The sequence below is a fragment of the Falco naumanni genome, chromosome 4 (genome assembly GCF_017639655.2).
Source record: "Falco naumanni isolate bFalNau1 chromosome 4, bFalNau1.pat, whole genome shotgun sequence".
NCBI lineage: Eukaryota > Metazoa > Chordata > Aves > Falconiformes > Falconidae > Falco > Falco naumanni.
Window position 1 is genome coordinate 87370121 of NC_054057.1, and position 21481 is coordinate 87391601.

Sequence of the window (21481 nt, forward strand, 5' to 3'; positions counted from 1 at the left end):
CACTTCCGGTCCCGCCCCCTCCCGCCTCTGCCCGTGGGGGAACGGGCGGGGCAGCCGGGAGCCCGGATGTCCCGCCCGGAGTCAGGATGTCAGTTCCTCCGCCAGACCGCTCACTTCGGAAGCGCGGAGCACTGCTGTTTCAGCGGAGCTGGGCTCTGTGCGCGAAGGCTACCTCTGCCGGTGCAGACAGCCCCGGGAGCCACTGCCGTAGCCTTACTGCCTAGCGTCCCCCAAGACTACTGCTCCCGGCTTCCCTTGCGGTACTACTGACGTTTCCTGGGCGGGGCGGTGTAGTCCGCACTCTCTCATTGGACATTGTAGGGATGGACAAGTCTTCAGACCAATCGCTGTGGAACTACGGCGGACCGCCCTGTGGAGGCTGTCCAATGAAGGGCGGCGGGGGGCAGGCTGCAGGGGCGGTGGCGGCAGCGGCGGGCGGCCGATCCTCGCGCGTTCTATGGCGGCCGCTGCCCGCGACGCCCTCTCCGCCGCCGGCCTCGACGAGGCGGATGAGGCGGTCCGGGGCACGTGTGAGGACGCGTCCGTCTGCAAACGGTAGTGGTGCCTTGTTGGGGGGAAACGGTGGGGCGAAACGGCGGGGCGGGCCGGGCCGGGCTCCTCTGGCGTCCCCCCGCACCGGGCCGCGGCCCTGAGGCGGTGCTGGTGGGGGCCAGGGCAGGCGTGGGCCGGCCCCCGGGGAGGAGCCCCTTCTGTCCCCGGGTGCCGCCATGCCCGGCCGTGCCGGTGTCCTTTGTCTCACCGGGGCCCAGGAGCTGCACCGGCCGGGGGGCGTACACGGAGGTGACTGGGAAGGTGTTTAACGCCGTCAGCGTTCCGCCTTTGGGGGGGCGGGGGGGTGCCCTGCACCTGGGACAGCGGCTTTACTCCTCAGGTCTGCCACCAGCTTTCCAGCTCCTGTTATTAAACACCTGCCCCGCTTAAGGGTTGGTTTATGAGACAGTGTACAGTGGTAGCTAGAATTGCACAGTCTGGCAGTGGGGATCAGCGATATCTCAGGAAAAAAAAAATCCTGATTTTTTTCAGCATTCTTTACTTTGCCTCCCCTGGAGAATAGTGCTGGGAGCGTGGAGTTTTGTTGCCCTGTTGTGCGCAGCCATGAATTTAACTTCTGTTATTGCTGCCTTTTTGTTCTTTGTTATTGCTGTAGCAGCAGATTGTTGGGTTGTTGAGTTTGGTTTTGAGAGTTCACCTTTTCCAATCAGTTGTAAAACTAGTGAGTTCTATTAGAATAAATAGTACTGTTGTGTATGTTACAGTGATATGTAGAAGCTCTGGAATAAGTGCAAGCAGCTTGTAGCATAAAGATGTGTAGAAGTAAAGCATGCTTTGTGCTCTGAGGAAGTGTAGACAGATAATTCCTCTGTTTGCTGGTTCCTCAAGGAGGAAATGACTGAGATTAGGGTCTTCATTTGCAGGAGTTCATCAAACAGTGCAGAGGCCATTAAAAAGATGCTTAATATGGCAACAGCTGAAACTTTTAACTAGACTTTAGATAACTTCTTAACTGAAATAGGTCCCCACATTCAACAGATTTCTTTAAACTGTGCCTGCGTGTACGCACCCAGGTCAGAGTGACCTGTCCAGACTGTACATCTTTTAGAGTAAATCTTGGTGGCCTTATTTCATAATTCTTTTTTTTTTCTTTTTCCCTCTCCTCACAGGTTTGCTGTAAGTGTTGGCTACTGGAAGGACCCTTACATCCAGTATTTTGTGAGACAAGCCAAAGAAAGAAAAGCACCTGAAATCAATAGAGGTAAGTTGGCATGTGAATGTGGATGAAGACAGTGCAAACAGGTTCTTAACTGGTCTTGTACAGCACCTGACAAATGCTTTCTATACTGGGTATTATGGAGTGTAGGAAATAAGTGAGACAAGTTTCCTTCACAGTAATAATTCCATACTGTATATGTTCTTTTAAATATTATGCTTTAAATCAAAACTCTTTATCTTTTGCTTTTTGTATTCTGAGTGGAATGTCTCTGTGTTTCTCAGCAAGCAGTAATCTCTACAAAGCAATCAAAAAGATTGGTTTGACCCAGCGCAGCGGGGTACGTCAGCTCTGGTCTCCACAAAAGTGTGCGCGCTAGGTAGAATTATTCTGCTTAGTTTGAGGTGAAACTTGACTAAAACTTTTATTTACCTAAGGCATCCTGTTTTATCAGTGTACCAGATTTTGTTAGTAATAAAAAAACCAACCCAAACCCCATTAGGTATCTTTAAAAGAGTGAGTTATTCTTCCTAAGAAACACCATTTTTTAAACAGACGCCTTAAAAATCTTAATGGGTGTTACACATCAAGTATTACATGAAAATAATAATGAAAAAAACCCTTTTTTTTTTTTTAACAGGCTATTATGCTCGTGTTCATGGAGTCAGTTATCTGATTAAAGCTTTTCTAAAGAAGACAGAATGCAACTGTCAAATTGTTAATCTTGGTGCTGGCATGGATACCCTGTTCTGGCGATTAAAGGTAATGGTAGCTGAGAGTAATGAACTTGGCTGAAGACAAAGATTTGTGTGGACATTTGAAGCACTGTTCTGTGAGGGCTCATCGGTGCTGCATTCTGTAGTACAGCATGGAGGTGTGCAATGAGGCTGAGTGCTGCAGCAGACTGCCCTGGCTGCTCTGCCTCAGTTCTCACCTTGCTTAGAATTAGCTTAGGTACCTTTAAGCCTCAGCCCCATGGGCTTTTACCAAAATGTGCGTGACACGAAGCTGACTTCTAGTGGACTTTCAGCTTGGAAGCCACAATTTGCTGTCCTCTAAGCCTTAAGATTTCACTTTTTTATCCTATACTAAGAGAGGAATAAAGTCCCGAAGTACAGGATTGTAAAGGCTCTATTTACATGTTCCTGAATTATTAATATAAATGTGAATTTGTATATGTAAATACACACACATTTACATATATATGTAATTTAAAATATTTCAGATTATTCAGATACTGTATGATAGTATCATTCTGAGTGAACGCACCTCTGAGTCATCTTGTCTTCTCGTTAGCATATTCATTTGTAAATTTGGTTTCTAGAAGAAAGCCCGAGGAGGCCAGTCACATTTTGCTTTGTTGCAATTCATTATATTTCAGTCAGTGGAAGGGAAAAAATAATTATTTTTTTCTGAAATGTGAAGCTCTTTTCTTACCTGCATTCTTATGAAAAATGTGTCAATACACGTTTTTATTAACTAGCTTTTAAAAAACAAATAAAAAGTGGGTCCTGTAATTCCAATTCTTTCTCCTTGTAAAGAGCAGGTGTGGTGTAATTAACATACAGAAGGTGGGATTCAGTTAACTGAGCACTTCAGTGTCCTGACTACCTATTTAATCTACTGGTCAGAAATTCATGAGGTTGACGAGCTAGAGCTAGCAGTACATATCCATCACAAAAGGATTGCTCCATAGGGAGAAACTGGTGCAGCTTATCTGTCTGAGTGTCAAATAGTGACATCGTGAAATGAAGAGGCTTTCCTCTTTTTTTTGTAGTAGAGTTGTGGTATGCTCGTAGTCTGGCTGTTGGTTTGAGAAGTGTGTGGTCACCACCTGTGTAAACCTGTGCAAAATGTTCTGACTCCTTTCTAAGGAATATGCTGAAGATCATGGTAAATGTCATAATAGTTTCCTGTTGCTGTGTTCTTCTAGATCCTGATAGTACATTGTTGGAATATATGTTTCAGTGATCTAGTGCCTAGGATTGCTGCGTTACATAAGATGATAAATAATTTCCTTAATGCTTAGAGGATGTTCTAATGTCTCTCAGCTGTTCTTGTTGTTTTGATGGCATTTTTTTAAGCTGTGGGACATTGTCCCACATTACTCTTAGAAATGCCAGTGTAAACTAAAAACTGTTTAGGGCTTAAGGTTATATCTTCCTGTCGTGTGCATGTGAAACTTGAATGTCCCTAATTCTAGAGTCTTGCTCCAATTCTCAGGATGAAAATCTTCTCCCTAGAAAATATTTTGAAGTGGATTTTCCAATGATAGTTGCAAGAAAAATACATAATATCAAGTAAGTATGATGCTGGATGAAACTGATGTAATTCAGCAAAATGTCATGAATTGCAAGCTACAGTTATTTCATCTGTCTTCTGAGAAACTCTTCATGCTGTAGGATTTATAATAAAGGTTTCATTGTGCAGGCAAGTCATACGTGTGACTGTATAGCCAGTGTTCCGAATTGGAGAAGTTGACATGTGGAAACTTCAGGGAAGCAAGCAGACTTTATTCTTAATTATGTAAAATATAATGGGCAGGGAAAGCCTTACGGTGATTAGAGGTGATTAAGTCATCATCTTTTACTGTTGCAGACAGCAGTAAATTCCCAGACTTGCATGTTCAGTTAGAGAGGTAGGATAGCTGGTACTGTACGTAACTATTCTGTTTGAATGAATACATTAAGGCTTATGGAGGATACTTGAAGAGAGTGTCTGGATTTCTCTTGAATGATTACCTCAAAACTTAAAGAGTCATTGGGTATAAAACTCAACTGCAACGTAGTACAAAGTCTCTAACTTGCAAACGCTTCTCTTTCCAGTAGGGGGCAGAGGTATTCTCTTCTGTTTTTGACACACGCTTACACGTGTGTATATATATCTATCTATCTATTAAAAAAAAAATTGTAAGCACACTGTTAATCAAGCTTAACTTCTAAGAGATGCTTCTTCCTTCTTCCCACAGATCAAAACCTCCCCTGTCAAAACCAATTATGGAATCCCATTCAGGGGACTCTTTTCTAATAGGTGAGTCATCTTAAAAATAAGTCAGCAAGTACTGTGGCACTTTTAAAACTTTTCTGATCATTTTGTTCTGCTATGTGGGCAGGCTTTTAATGTTTGAAATGCTGTTTGGACAGAAAATTGGGAGGGAAAAGAGGCTTTTTTCTTTTACAGACTCCTGCCCATTTGTTCTATTCATATTAGAAATGTCTTCTCTTGAAGTGGTTTTATTCTGCCAGAAAGTTGTTTAGGTTTTTTCTTTTTTTCTCATAGCTTAAGTTATGGGTTTTTTTTCTATCACAGAAAAGGAAAAATGCTACTGATAGCCATGTATACTGGATTAAAATATCTATTTTCCTCTATCTTCTTTCTGTCTCATTAAGAGCACAAGTCTTTACATTTAGTGGAGTCTTCGCAGAGGAAATACAGTCTGCAAAGTCCGTTCTTGGAAGCCAGTGCTGTTTGTTACATTTCAGTATTAAGAGGATGTTAGATTCAGGTAGTGTCATGTGGTTGTACTGTCTTGCCTTAGAGCCTCATTATGTTTGTGTCAGAACTGTAATTCAAAAACCTTTTTACTTGTGGGGGAAAGAAAGGTCCGAGTACCACTGAATAATGTTTTCAGTGCCTGAATATCATAGTGCACTATAGTAGCTGCTTTGGACCCTTTAGGAGGAACAGTAATTATCTGCATCTGCAGTACCAACTAATTTGTGTTAGCAGATGAGCCAGCAGTGTTTTGTGTTCCCTGATACAATTACGAGTATAGTTGCTTTTAATAAGCACAATTCTAGCTAAGGGTCTGGAAGGCTTGAAAGGGCCCTCCAAAGAGTGAGGAAGGGCACAGGGTGTGAGGAGGTGTGCTCCTGCTGCCAGTGGCAAGGTGTCAGTGCTTTACCCCAAGGCTCTTTTAGTGCTTTAACTTGTGTCAGAGTACTGTCGTGCATATTTATGCATATTATGCACATTTTATTGCTGTATATTAGAAGGTCTTAACTTACCAAGCATTTAGATGCCATTTGAAGGGCAGAATTCTCCGTTGTACATTCAGGTCTCAAAAGATGAAAGCCCAATGCCCCATCTTGGAAAAAGGGCTTCTAAGTACCACTGTTTCAGCTAGGAGACCTTCTGTAACATGTTTCTTATATACAATTAGATATGCTGCGTAAGCACTGTTAAAAAGACATTAATACAAGGTCGATCAGAAGGGTTTGATGGTATTTGTGTTACTGAACAGCTGTAGATATGTCTAGTACAGCAAAACAACTGCAAAGTTATCAAGTTGCAGCAGTGTATTGTGATCAAAAGCTACTAATAGCAAGTCACAGCAGTCAAGAGCAATTAATGCATCACTGAGTGTATTGGAGTGGTTTATTTCTCTAAAGCTGTTTCTCTTGTTCTTTCTCAGTGCTGGGTTTTAAATACTTCAGAGTAGCAATTTTACTGTAACCAGGCTGATGTAGGCTTTACTGCACTGAGATCTTTGGGATGTTGCATCGTGTCCAGTTAACTTGGAGATGGTGGAATTCTGTTGTGGAATCCCAGTTTGAACTGGCACTCGATAACCACAGGGTCAGTTCAAGTGAAACCCATGTGGAAATTCCCATGTAAGGACAAATTAATGGAACTGCTTCATGTGCCACCAGAAGAGGCTGTAGAATAAGTAGACAAGTCAAACAGATTTAATAGAGATTTCTTAAAGATCTAAAGGAACTTGACAATGAATTTGCTCAGCTACTAACTGGTATATACCCTCTCATTTTAAAACTGTCTTAGTACCTGAGAACTGGAAGGTGGCGGCTGTGACTCAAATGGGCTCCAGGAGAAATCCAGGGAACTACAAGCCAGTAGGACTGATGTCTCTACTGGACAAATTAGTAGAAACTGTAACAGACAGACTTAGTGGAACACAGGAGTAATATAATGTGTTGAAAAAGAGTCAACCTGGCTTTTGTAAAGGTAAGTTATGCCTCACAAACCTACTGCAGTTCTCTGTAAGAGTCAACAGACACGTTGGAAAAGGACATCCAATTAATACAGTGCTTGCATTTAAAAAATGTGTTTTGACAGTGTCCCTTACCAAAGCGTGCCAAAGAAATTGCACAGTTTCTGGAGGAAGAAAGGTTCTCATATGGATAAAGAGCTGGGGATACAGGGTAGGCATATGTTGTTAATTTTCATTATGGAGGGAGATAGAGATCTGTGCTTAAGGATATGTTGTTGTTCAACACTTAAGAAATGATTGGGAAAATAGAGTGATTAGTAAGTGGCAGCTTGTTGGCAAGTCCAAACTCTTCAGAGTGGTAAAGAACTGTAGAAGAATCTTGTGAAATTAGTGACTTGGTGATAATTTCCATGTGGATTATTATAAAGTGATGCACATGGGTGGAAAAAGTAGTTTGTGTCTCACATGCAAATGATAGGCTGCTGGCTGATTATCACTGCCTGCATACAAGAGCTGGGTATTGTAATAAGTAGATATATCAAAACATTGACTCAGTAATGGTCCAGAAATCCAAGTCAAATGGAAGGATTCTTAGAAAAAAGATAGATACCAACATAGATGCCAGTATTAGTAGTATGTGTTTGCCCTCTTTTTGTCCTTTCCCTAGGTAGCTGCTGTTGGCACCTGTGAGAGGCAGGATGCCATACTAGGGGGACCTTTGGTCTGACCTGATACAGGTGTTAGACTAATGTGATGTTCTGGGAATACCGCCTGTCACAGGGAGTACAGTGGGGCATAATGAAGCAGTGTTTCCAGGTAGGGGGGAAATGTTGCTCATTTTTGTGTGTTTTGGGGAGGGGATATGGACGAGGATATTAGAATCTTGGGGAGGGATGCTGTTCCTTCCTGTCCTCACCCCTCTCAAATCAGTTTCTGTTGTCTCATGTATACCGGGAATAATTTGTTTAGATGCTTTGGAATTTGAGTTACTGTAATATCAATTAACATGACTCTTGCAGCTTTTCTTCACACACTGAATGTTTTCATTTCATGAAGCTAGTGCTAACAGACCACCATATCTGCTTTCTGCTTCCCCTTTAGACAAAGCAATGACAGCATGGCTTGCAATACCGGTATTGCAATATTTATATTTAATTCCAGTATTTGTGGCCTCTGCCCTTGAATGCAGCACGATGACTCTTCTCATTGAACAGCTTTCTCATTTCTAAGGGAATGTTAGATTTCCAGTAGTTTGACATTGCTGTGGCAATACCAGCTTAAATTGTTTTCAAAGTTCAGTAGCACTATCTTGTTTATGGCAGTTGGGAAGTTAGTACTTCACCTTTGCTATATTGCAAGTGCGAATTACACTTCAATGAACTATTACTTTTCAGTGCCACTCATACGCTTTCTGCCCCTGTGTAGTTCAGCTTTGGGAGTTGGTTTTTTCAGCTTGCTTTTTCCCTACATTTCCAAACTTGCTTGTGACCCAACGCAGAGAGTGTTGCTGTCTTGATGACTTGCATGCCTTGCGTTGGGGATGATCCTGCACTTGCCAGACAAACTAAATATCTTTGTGTTTTGACACGTACCCTGTTCTGATGTAGTTAACAAACAGCCTGAGTGAGACCAATACTGTATCATGCCTGTGAGCCTGCAGAATAGGCTGTATGGGCTGGTTGTTTGTAAAGCTGCCAAGGATACCTTCAGATGAAAATCCTAATGAAATCAGTTTGAGTCAATAGTATCCTGCATGCTGTCTCTTGGAAAACCTCCAGGAAATTGTTTGACTAATCTGAGAAGAGAGTAAGGAAAGATAACTGTGAATTCTTGTAGCAGAAGAAACACTGCGCTCTGTGCGCCTGACTCTATAATGCTGCTTCAGCAGACAGATTAAGGTAGTGGGTGAGTGCCAGAGGGCCACCATAAACCAAAGCATTTACTTGCTGGTGGCATGTTTCTGTGAAAAAAAAAAAAATTATTGCAGTGAGGTCAAGAGGCAACTATAAGCAGCTGCTACTATTCGGTTACTGCAGTGATGTCTAAATTCAAACTACTTGTATTGTTACTTCTGTGCCAATGATCAGAGCGAAACATTCTCTGTTGCATTATGCATAGATAGCAGAAACATGTGCCTAGGCTGAGAGTCTGCGTTGAGTAGATGGGGTGGGCTGGAGTGGTGGGGCTCTTTCTCTCCTTCACTCCCCCCTCCCTTGCATTTCTCAAATGAAATCTGAATCTGGTATGTCTCAAACCTTCACTGCAGACAAGTACAAGAGAGAAACTTTGAAAACCATAAGGTAGCTCCGTGCTCTTAAAAAGGAACGTCGTGACCAAAGAACTCTGCTAAAAAGCAGCATGGATTATTGGTGCCTGGATAGGAATTAGTGCTTGGAATATGGGATTTTCAATGGATTAAGCCACCAAATGTTGCTGCCTATGCCAGCATTAGGGCAGTTGGCCTAAGCCACAACGAGGTGGCCCTATTTATTTGAAAATTGCTGCGGATTTGCATGTTAGTGCAGCGTGGGTGGTGTTCTCACCTGGCCAGGAGGGAAGGCAGTGGCTCCTGGCAGCCACAGAGTTCTGGTGGAGCATGTGGGGCTGGGGGAGGTCACGGTGGCAGACACCTTCCAGAAGAGTGAGATTACAGTAAGGAAAAAAAAAGTGGAGTTTTTTTCTTAACACCAAAAAAACCTGCTTAATTTAAAAGAAACTTGTTCACGGGAAGAAATCAATGGAGACCACGTGACTGTGCTAGCAAGCTGAAACTTGCTTTTTTTCAGCTCCTCTGTAGGTAGGCAGGTATCATGAAATACATTTGCACCAACGCTGCTCAGTCAAGGTGGAAGCATGTTTACAGATTTTCATGCTTGGAGTGTTGTACTCTGCAATGAAGTAGAAATTGGTGCCAGAGCATTAACTGAAGTATGTTATTTTCTGGGGTCTTTATGGCCGTATTTCAACTTTTAGCATCCAGGCTGGAAACAACGGCAATTCCAGCGATCATCAGCTGCCATTGCCTTGCAATAAATGAATGTCTGTTAACCAAGTGTGAGGTGATGGAGCCATTGTCAGTTTGATTTTAAAATGCTGAAGTTATTTGCCTAGTTTTTATATATAGAAGGGTTTTTTAATGCCATGTATAGGCCAATGGTGGAAGCTAGCAAAAAAATCTTACAGGGAACATAGGAAGAGGCTTAGCTTAAATTAACTCTTTTTCTCTAGCTTTTTTTCCTTTTGCTTCTCTTTTTGCATTTTAAAATTGTCTAGTGTAAATTTCATATTTTTTCCTAAGATTTCCTTCAAGATAAAAGTTTTGATCATAAATGTTGAAATGCATGAATTATGGAGATATTTAATGAGGTGCTTTCAGATATGTTTAAAATGTACGATTTTTAGCAATTGTATCAGCTTGTATATAATGAATGTGTGTGCAGTTCTGCCTTGGTACTGTCTGTGGTTGTGTTTGCCAACAACCATCAGCAGAAAGTCGAGGGAAGTTGGCAGGAAAATGTGTGGAGGAACAAGTACATTCTGTTTGAATGGACTGAAGAAGGAGAACCAGGCAGCCCAGATACTGGAGATGGAAGTGGAGTGACAATCCATTCCTCATCAGCTTTCTTAACCTTTTAAAATTTTCTGCTGCAAGGAGTCTTGTATTAAGACATTAAGTATACTTGGTTTTAAGGTTTAGAGAATATTCCCACTGAATCAAATCACCCTTGAAGAATCCTGTTCTAGTTTGGTGTTTGAGTTTTTTTTCCCGGTACTTAGCTTTGAATAACCAGGCTGTGGCTGTGTGGCTTTTTATTTTCGCTTATCCACAGCCTACATCTCCAAAAGCAACTGTCTGCTGGACCACGCAGCTCAGCACTGAGGATGTCACCATGACCTCCCACCATGTCAAGGCATAACAGGAATTCTGTGGGGTTTATTCTTGCATATATAGGCTTGTTAAAAACAATGTTAATAATTTTAATTGTTGAAATTTGAACCATTTTGAAGGACAGTTTTCTAACCTAAAGTTTGAGAAGTTTTGCTCTTTCCAGTTCTTCAGTGATAAGAGCGTTTGAATCAACATGATGTGAGCAAGAGACATTCACTTCCACCTCTGAAGTGTTTGTACTACTTCTGTTACTGGAGCACTTAAAAAATTGTAGTTTATTTCTGGTTACAATTGACGTACTGGTATGTCCAAGTCAATGAAACTGGACAAGAACATCGCGTTAGTTTCAATACTTGTTGTGGTGACTGATGCTTATTGTATCTCTGGACAGCAAGCTGATCACTATATAAATACTTTCCTGTGTGTGGTGGGGATTTTTGTGTGGCGCTTTTTTGATGCCATTATCATGGCCTTGATATAATAACTTAAATAGAAGGGTGTGGGAAGTAGTAAAGCTATTACAGAACATGTACATGGAAAAAACCTTGACTCAAAATGTTGAATCATTTGCCACACAACTTTTTTTTTTTTCTTCCCCTGGAACAGTCTGCATGGACTGTTCTGGTTTCTGTATATGTTCAGATGTGTTGCTGGAAAGACACCTATTGTCACTTGCTAATGCCATTTTCGAACAGTTGGTCACTTGAAAACTAAATGGAGGTACATCTTCCAGACTGTTTGAAGCACTGCTTAAGTTAACAAGTTGCCTTCCTGCACACATGTACAATTTTTTTTTTTTCTTCTCCTGAAATGGAAAACCCTTTCATCCTGTCTCTTCAGCCACTTGGCTTCTCTTTCTCTCTTCACTTAGCTTTTGACATCTGCTCCCACATTACCATGCAGGAACTGTGTCGGTCTGCAGCAGGATCCCAACTGGAGCTGTGCCAGAGCTTGCTGCTGCAGATGGGTATTGACTGGCCATTACAAGACCACTTTAAACTCTCACTTCTGAGGTGTTTTTTTTTCCACTGTTTAGCTTACTTATTTTACTGTTTGCTCTGTCACACTTATATGGTAAGAGGGTAAAATTATGTACTATTTAGTCCTAATGACTTTACTCTAGTAAAGCTAAAGCGTGAAAGAGCAATCTGGTATATTCCCTCGGAACTTTTATGTCTAAGTGGGTTTGATGCTGCATGTGTAAAATGCTTGCTATGGGGACTGGGCTCATCTAGTTGAATTGACTGCAGCTGGTTGTCAGAATTATTGATAGCAAGATGCTCATGTTGCTGCTGGCTTCCTTACAGTTTTGCTAGTATGGCAGAGTATCTTTTGACTTTACGACTAGTTCCTCCTTCGTGTTGGAAAGCATTTACAGGAGCTTGCTGCCAGTTGTATCCCAGGATGAATATTCGTTTCTCAGAATATCTTTTCTGACTTGACTCTACATTTAAATACCATCACTAGATCATACAAAATGGCTAAATGATAACTTCTTTTGGCCCCCAAATCTGTCTGACACCTCTATATATTTATATATGTACATAAAAAAATATAGCTGTATGTATTGTTAATTTATGTAGCTATATCTATTATTAATATTTGGAACATTGTTACTCTAGACTCTACAAACAAAATGAAAAACCCTGCCTTTAATCTTCATATTTTTCTTCTCTCTGCATTCTTTGAAACCATGGTAACGGGTGGTATAACTTATCTGCATTAGAGTGGCTGCAGAGTGAAAGAGTAGGCTTGTTGCAGAGTGTGGTGCTCATATACCACCATCTGTAAACCACAACAATCAGGTATAAGGGAAATTAATGCCTTAAAAAGAAGAGTTTGCTGTTATTTGTTAGGTGTAACGTATTAAACTCTTGACTTCAAATTCATATGTTCCTGTGGTGTTTTTTTTAATTTCTAATTTTAACATTCCTCTTATTTGTAACCATTAGTCTCTCAAAATTTTAAACTTGTAGATTCTCACAGCCTAGACTCCAGTCGATATTCCATAGTAGGAGCAGATCTCCGTTTCTCATCAGATTTGGAGGAAAAGCTAAAGAAACATAACCTGGATATACAGTAAGATTTATTTTTATTTGTTCTTTAAGGAGGGCTTGTGGAAGCATACTGGTGAGAGTCAAGTCTTGCTTGGACATACAGTATCTGCATCCAGTGCTCGTTATGCTATTTCCATGGTTACCTTTTCCTGAGCCCTTGAGCAGAAGGAATTGTTCAGACACCTCATGCAGCCTCACTGAGCTGAGCAGGCTGGCATTGCTGTGACTGCTTGGTAGTTCCAAGTCTCAAGCAAGGTTGTTCCTTGCATAGTCTATTCTGCAAACTGTGTTTTTGTCCTTCCTGAGAAGATGAAGTGTTACAGAACTATTTGCTTTTTGCTCTTAACACGCTGTGGGGAGTGGAGCATGGCTTTCTGTGAATGTGTTTCTGGTGGTTGGTTCCCTTTGGGGTATATGATCCTTTCACACAAGTCAAAGCTCTCGTTGCAGGGCAGGCACCTGTAATTCCTTCTTGCTTTCCCCCATCCCTTGCCTTGGAGGGGATGAGCTCCCACAGCAGCCATTTGCTGCCTCTGAGCTGATAGGAATTTCCTTTCTCTACTTCAGGATTGAATTTGGTTGAAATTTAGTTGGTAGAATCATGTTATTCAAGGGGAACCTCTAAACTAGAGATGTATCAAAATGTCATAAACTGCATTTTTTAAGAGTTGGTTCAGTTGCATTTAGTTTTAATGCTGACTGATGGGCAGTACTTAGATCAGTAAGCATCTTCTACCCTTGTAAGAGCTATATGAATCAAGATTTCTGGGAGCTTAGCTGGCAAAATGAAGAATAATTCTGTCAGTGTTCAATTATTTTGGTGTTTTATCTTTGTAATTATTTTCTGTTGCCACCACTTAAAACCCCTATTGTTCCCTAGACCTTTCGGTAAAGTGATTACCATGGAGTCCTTTGAGAACTTAACTCCAGAAGCTAATATCTGGGGTTTTATTGTTCAAGCGTTAGGCTTTGGGGGTGCAGGAGGGGCAGGATTTAATTTTTTGGAGTGGATGATGGACATACCTTTCAAATACAAGATATATAAATAGTAGCTATCTGGCTGGGTGGGAGAGAGCATATGGGTAAGCAGAATGCATGAAATTGCCATTTAAATCTTTACACTTCATCTTCTGAAATCTTGCCTTGCTTGCCTACATTGCTGCTCCTTGTGGATTTCTCCTGCTTGTAGTGACTTTTCTTTTTCCTGTTCATACTAGCAATTAAAAGAAAACTCCGTAATTCTAAGGAACACTACTCCTGTAGATGTATATTTTTGGGGTTTTGTGGATGGAGGAGGAAGAGGCATGTGCAAATGATAGATTGCATTTTGTTAGATAATATGCAAAGCTTATTTTACAGATATTGAACAGATTTGTCTAATTAAAATTCTTCTTAGAACTTTTTTAAAGAGAAAACTTTTTAAATTTGTATTTTATTCCTAATTTTACTAAAAAGTGCAGATTGTGTATACAGGGTACAATTCTTCAGCAAAATGAATTTTAATATGCACTTCATTCAGTTCATGCTATCACAGTTCAGAGAAGACTTAGAGAATATGCATTCTTCAGCGTTCATAGTCCGGCTGACTTAGGGGAGATTGTTTCCGAATATCTCTGGTCTGTAACTATGGGAGTCCTCTGCGGTTAAGTCGTCGATTGCCAGAAAACCCAGTTCTAGTCAACTTGATGAAGTGATTTCATTCACTCTTAAATGTCTAGTTCATAAAAAGGGTAGCTCTTTAGCTCTTTTAAGAAATGTGAGGACGTGAAATTACTTGCTTGCTAATAATTCTTTATAGATTTTTCTTGTTCTTTTGCTAGAAATTGTTCTCTTGTTTGTTTGTGTTTGTTTTTTTGTTTTCAAGTTTGCCAACGCTTCTGGTAGCAGAGTGTGTGCTGGTTTACATGACACCACAGCAATCTGCAAATCTTTTAAAGTGGGCAGCAAGCACTTTTCCAGTGGCGATGTTTATAAATTATGAGCAGGTAAAACAAAAATGGCATTTTTAGGCCTGCGTTATTGTCATAAAAATAGCTCTCAAAAGTGGGAGTTCTGCTTGTAAAATAAGAGTTGGGCCATACCCTTTTGTATAGACAGCAGTTTCTGCGGAATTACTTAAGTAATGTGTTTTACCTTGTAGATTGAGGAGCTTATTGTAAAGAATGTACGGCTGTTCTGAAAGACAATTTCTGGGCTATGTTGAACCAAAGTAACTGAGACTTAATCCATATGTGGAGAAAATCATAGAATATTGGTTTTAGATAAGACAGAGGGAAAAGAAATGATGTTGAATGTTGGATATGAGTGTATAACATTACATAATTACCTCTCTGTGTTCTTTGGCAAAGTGCAGCAAAAATCACATCAGCATGAACTCGGCTTCTCTGTGTGAAAGTAAAATGCTGCCTCGGGGGAACTAGGTGGCTCCAGGAATTAGTAACAGGATCTTCCAAGCTGTAAATCACTCCTAGAGAGCTGAACCGAGTTGCCAGCCGCTTAAAGCAGAGTCAGTTTTCAGTGCCCCATCCCTCTGTAAAGGCAGTAGCATTGTCACCATTAAACTGGCACTCAACTTGTAAACGTGAGGTAGCTGAGGAGATTGTGGCAGTGGGAAAAGAGACTTGGTATAAAAATGTGAAACTTACTTTAATGTTATCCTGTACGTTTTATGACACAGACAACTCAAGAGTTTAACCAAGTTACTGCTTTTCAGTGCGGTTACATTCTTTTCGGAAGGGGGAACACTTTTGTCTCATTCTCTACCTGAGGTGAATATGACAGACCGGTTTGGACAGATCATGATTGAGAACTTGCAGAGACGACAGTGTAACCTGGCTGGAGTGGAAGGCTGCAGATCCTTAGACTCTCAGGTAAAAGGGGCACAGAGCTCTGGGTGTGCTTGAAATTAAACCAGATTAATCTGTCTGCAGGTTCTACCTCGTGCACTGTAAGGCTCACAGCAATGACCAAAGCAGGTCTGGAGTGGGGCAGCAGCTACCTACTGAAACGCTTTGCCATCCGTGTTACAATGGTTCCCTCTTGTCAGTGCCATGGTTGCTTGATATCACTTAGATTTGGCAGCTGTACAACAGCAGCAGTAGGTCAGAGCCCAGCTCCATCTATCCAGCTGTCCTCTCTGTGCAGAGGTTAGCAGCAGATGCTTAGAAAAGAGTATAAGAGCTCTTCAAAGAACAGGTCAAGCATATGGCCTACAAAATCCTTAAAGGGGAAGAACTCTTCTCTGGTATTTTTCTTCGAGTCCTCTGAAAACTGTGCTGCTTGTTTATTTTACAGAAGGAGCGATTGCTGTTAAATGGCTGGGAAACCGCACGTGCCATTGATATGATGAAAGTATACAGCTTTTTGCCACAGGCTGATGTCAAAAGGTATTACTGATAGCTTGCTTTGTAGTCAAAAGTCATCTTCAGGTGCCAGTTCTGAGGTAGTTCACCTCAACAATGCAGTATGGGATCCCTTAGTATAACAGAGAGGAGGCTGCCTGCGGATGCTGCCTAGGTAGACGGAACGTGTCTGAGTCTGAAGCTCTGCAGAGCTTTAAGGATAATACCTAGAGCAACGTTAATGATCCAGAGGGTTATTTCTGCCAGGAGCAGACTGGCAGCAGTGATATTTTATTTGGGTGCAATATAAAGCATCTCATAATAGAAATTTGCAGGTAAAAGGTGCTACAGAAATGTATTGAGTTTTTACAGTACCCAAGATGTTTCTTGTGAGCATCCAGTCTCCACAACACTAGATGGGTGGAGTGGTGTCCTAAAATACACTCAGAAAAAGCAACTGCTTTTCATGTCCTCAGGGCAGATAACATCCAGGTGTTTGCTCCAGGCTTGTAGGCCTAGGTAAGATTATTTACCAGTTTGTTTTTTTACTACAAGTGGATGGAAAATGACCAGTCTTGATCTTCCCTCCTGTCCTGGTTTTAGCTGGGATAGAGTTAATTTTCTTCTTAGTAGCTGGTACAGTGCTGTGTTTTTGATTTAGTATGAAAATAACACTGGTAACACACTGATGTTTCAGCTGTTGCTAAGTCGTGCTTACTCTAAATCAAGGACTTTCCAAGTTTCCCATGCTCTGCCAGTGAGCAGGTGCATCACAAGCTGGGAGGGGGCAGAGCCAGGATAGCTGACCCATACTAGCCAAAGGGGTATTCCCTACCACAGAACATCATGCTGAGTACAGAAACTGGGGGGAGTTGGCTGGGGCGGCTGAATTGCTGCTCAGGGACTAGCTGGATATAGGTCAGCAGGTGGTGAGCAATTGTATTGCGCATCACTAGGTTTTGTGTTGGTTTTTTCTCCCTTGGGTTTTATTCCTCTCTCTCTCACTTCCCTTTTTCATTACAACTGTTACTATTATATTTTATTTTATTTCAGTTATTAATTGTTCTTATCTCAACCCATGAGCATTACCTTTTTCCTGATTCTCCTCCCCATCCTGCTGGGGGGGTGGGCGGGGGGAGTGACCCAAGTACTGCATGGTGCTTGGGTGCCAGCTGTGGTTAAACCGTGACAGCTCCCTTCTTCCTTGGCAGCATATTTAGGTAATGAGCCAAGGCAGGGCAGTAATTAAGTGCTATGACCTATTGTACTATGCAAGCAAAGAGGGAGAGGGAGGAGAGGTGTGCCCAACAGTGTGGCGTGACTCTCCCTCAACAGATGGATGCATCTTCATTCATATCATCATTGTGAGCTAGACTGCTGGGTCTGTAGACAGAGCTTAGTACACAGAGGGTATAACTAAAGGCTGTTCTAACGGTCAGTAATCCGCATGGATCTTGTTAAACATTTTGCATTAAAGAAAAGCTAAAAAGGGGGAAACTGGTTTTAATGAATAACTTCTTAAGTACATATAATATGAAGCGTGAATTGCTATGAGTCATTTATTAACTATAGTTTGAATTAGCCAAACAAGTTACCTTGGTCAAAATAAGTATTCACATATGGGGATTTCTCAAGCCATGGAACTGAACAGGTGAGACTGAAAACCTTAGGGTATTTAAATAGGTACGATGACTGTGTGATTGTGCCATATGGCACTTGTGGAGAGACGTAGCTTGTACTTTTTTTGCAGAATTTTTGACTATCTTAGATCTGTTCAGCTCCTTCCACTTTTTCCAAATGCCAAGAAATAGGTTATGTAAACTCTGTCCCTCAGTGTTAATGAGGCAAATAATGCTTTCTATTTATAAAAGTCTTCACAAAAGTGTTCTTCTGCAGCACTTGCACATCTGTGAATGTATTTAGGAACTTTTGCCTCTCAGCCTCTTTTGATCCCCAGTAGCAGCCCTTCCAAATATTTAGCATGGAAAATAAACACTGATATTCAAGTAATCTAGAGCAAGAGAGGAATGTGGCAGGTCAAACTTTTTAAAGCAAGCACAGCTTGGGAGAAGTTCTCCCATTTGTTCAGTGGAAGGCATTCAAAGATCTTACTTTAAAAATCCTAGGTAGGAACCATTTTAGGAAAAAAATCCTCAGATCTTATGTATACCATTTGGTTTGTGCTTCATCATGAGCTCATGTGGGAGAGTTGTTAGAAACTGCACTGGTGTACCCATCACTCTTCCAAGACATAATATGGACTTGTGATTGTCTGGAGAAAATACCATCTTCAACTGTTCACTGTAAATCTTTGATGAAGATAAATCTTCCGTTCGGCTGTACTGTTGTGTCTCCTTAAACCCAGCAAGACCAGATACATGCAGTTAAAGGGGTTAGAAGAGAAATACTGGTATTTGTGAGAAGTTATGCAGATTAGTCCTGGAACAGGAAATTCCAGGGATGAGAAGTAGGAAACATCTTGTGGGTCACTTGTTTCATACATTGACAACAAAAACTAGCTGTAGTGCTGGTATACCTGTATTAATTTACTGGAAAGGTAACTGCCTTATTGGCCATAGTTCTAGCTCCTATAGAATGAAGAAGAATACTTTAAAAACTGTGTTGAGACTCCAGCTTGAATCACAATTTTTATTTTATTCCTACAGAATAGAAGGACTTGAATTCCTAGATGAAAAGGAGCTGTTTGAACAACTAATGCAGCACTACTGCATCTGCTGGGCTTCAAAGGACAGCAGTAATCTGGGTAATGATCTCCAACATCTGGGAGGTGACCCTCCACATTGAAATCGTTATGTGGAAAGACTGGGGCTATATACAACAGCTGTATGGTAGAAGTATCCTGGCACAGGAATGGGGTCTGCTTCTCTGTCATTGTTGGGGCTGTGAACACCTTCCAGGTGGTGTCTCGTGACTGTTCCTCCACAGCCTTTGGGGGGTTTGTATGGGTATCTGAGTTGCCCAACAGGAAGCCTGTTGAGTAAAGGGGAGTTAGAATTTGTACACTGAAAGATGCCGTATGGGTTACTTTAAATAACTGCCTGTTTCATACTATCAGTGCTAATTGAAGGTTTACAAATCTTATGCATGTAAAGTGCCATATGGGCACATGGTATATAGAATCACAGTGTCCTGACAATATAAAAATAAATTTGTATTACTTAGCCCAGTCTTCTTCAGTACTGTCCCCATTTATATCTATCTGAGACTGAAGTTTTACATGTTACTTTCTCTGGGGGAAAAAATTCCCTCTGAACTTAACCCTTCTGTTCTTAAAATTCTGTCTCTCCTTAGACTGGAATTTGTTTGAAACAGAGAGACTTGCTGTATGCCTTCTGTAGGACCGTATATGTTGCTGCTGCTTAAGAAATAATAGAGTCAAAAGAATTGTGGTTCAGGTGAAGCACTGATATCTACAGCCATTACATGTCCAAATCGGAAAGACAACTCTGTTGCAGACACAGTTTATCTCTACTTCTGTCTGCTATTTCAGGACCAGAAAACTTCTCTGCCTGCCAGTTCCATCTATTTTTTCCTTGCCTTCTCCTTCTCTGCCCTTCCCTTGCTCCTGACAAAGCAGTACTCAAGAATAATTTTTATTGACTGTTCCTCAGTGAATGTGAATAGATGTAATCTCTGCTGGAGTTGTGCAGCCAGACTGAGTAGCAAAGCATCTGATCCAGCTGGTAAAACTAGACCTTCAGTACCCTGTTGCTGCTGCTGTAACAGATGCTGGCTTGTGGCATCTGCTGACCTGAACCCTACAACTTCGACAGCTTTGAGCTGCAGAAATGCACATTTTCCATTTAATTTCTTAGGGCTAATAAGTGATGACTGTAATACAGAACTTATTTCTAGAGGAGATGAGGCCAAAATGTTCACCTGTTCATGGTAGCCAGTATTTCTGGGATTTACAGTATTATTCTTTGCTGTCATTAGAGAAATATTTTGGAAAATTTTGGGTACCGAGGTTAAACAATGTAGCATATCTTAGACGTCAAAAAAGACAAATCTCAAAGGACACAAATATCTAATGCATGGATGTGTTGTAATCTAAAGCAGGTTTTCTTTATCCAGTGTGAATTTGCTGCCCTGATTCATGGTACTTTTCCCCAGCTTTCTCTTTCTAATTTCATGGGCAGATCCTTCGGTTCAGCAGCAGCCTGTCTTATTTCTTCTGTCATTAATAACTTCAGTACTCCTTCAGATTGGCTTATTCAAATTAATTGCTGCATCACAATAAAAAAAGGGTTTAAAAAGTACAGATCAACCTGTTCCCTAACTTCCTTTCCTCCCACTAAATCCTTTACATTTAACTTTTTTTTTAAAAAAAATGTAATTCTCAGAGTGTCCTTCTTCCTGTGTCTTAACTCCTAATAGTAGTGAAGTACAGGTAGTATAAGACTAAACACTTGTTTCTCCCCCTTCCCCATTCCCCTTTTCTTTTCAAATAGGTCTTGCAAACATCACATTCTAATGTATTTGCTGGAGGGAAGCTGTGGACCCAGAAGCTGCAGCGCCTGCCTTCTGCTTGAGACAAGATCACAGAAATGATGGGACTTTGCATGTGCCGACTTTGGTCTGCGCGTCTATGTAGGCGTCGCCAGGACAGAAAGCGATGGGTGCTGCTGCTGTTGACTGTCCTGTTGGCTTTTGGTAGTTCTAATGAATCTTTTTTGCCCATTGTGAGCAATTGTTATGAGGCCAGACTTGCCTCCCGTTCCCAGACATATGATGGACTTGTGTAAGATGTCAGTAGTTCCTGTTTAAAAGCTTGCCTTCCTTAGTTTAAAACCAAAAGTAAAGTGTTCTTGGATTATATGATTTTCCTTTTTGTCTTTCTGTAGATGTGTAAAATGTATTTGTGACAGGAAGCTGGAAAAACAATTCTGGTGAACTGCATTACTGGATATCTCTGCACTGTGCATGGCTGATCATGAGGGTTAAATTTTCTTAATTTCCTTTCTGTTCAGGTTTAATTTTTATGAAGTGTCACCATGTTGGCTTTCTCCAGGCTTTACTGTTGCTATAAGGCTGTCGCTATACTAGGTATGTTCTTGTAGGGGAAGGCTGAAAGAAGGGGAGCTGTGATTCTTGTTCAGTGCTGTACAAGAAACTGGATGATGTTAAACTTAGACTTTATTCAGCTGGGAAGGGCTTAGCTTGGCAGTTGAGCACTGGGACAGTGTAGGTAAGAAAAAGATTAATCTAAATTTGCACTGCTTCTGGTAGTATCTTTACACCAGTTTCTCATTCTTCTTTCTTTCCCCTTAAAAGAAACAAAACAAAATTCTAACAGCAATGAAAGACCTTGCCCTGTTGTTTGAAATGGAGTCTTGCAACCTTCAAATAATAAATGTTTAGTATTTATAATTTGCCTAGTGTCTTTCTTACTAGAAATTACCTATTTATATCTGGTTTAGTGACTACATTTTTACTCTCTCACCAAGAGTAGTTTTTTTAAAGCAATTGCAAGCATAAGTAACCATTTTTTGT

At 41.1% G+C, this 21481-nt stretch overlaps 1 protein-coding gene across 1 annotated transcript; it reads left to right on the forward strand.

Annotated features, from left to right (window-relative positions):
* The first annotated feature begins 395 nt into the window (after positions 1–395).
* On the forward strand, positions 396–21358 carry LCMT1 (leucine carboxyl methyltransferase 1). The gene is made up of 11 exons (XM_040591387.1): positions 396–555; positions 1683–1774; positions 2370–2491; positions 3953–4029; positions 4698–4759; positions 12546–12648; positions 14491–14611; positions 15395–15496; positions 15921–16012; positions 18634–18731; positions 20440–21358. Exons 1-11 carry the CDS (start codon positions 458–460, stop codon positions 20460–20462), a joined length of 990 nt encoding a protein of 329 aa, XP_040447321.1. The 5' UTR covers positions 396–457; the 3' UTR covers positions 20463–21358.
* The last annotated feature ends 123 nt before the right edge of the window (positions 21359–21481 follow it).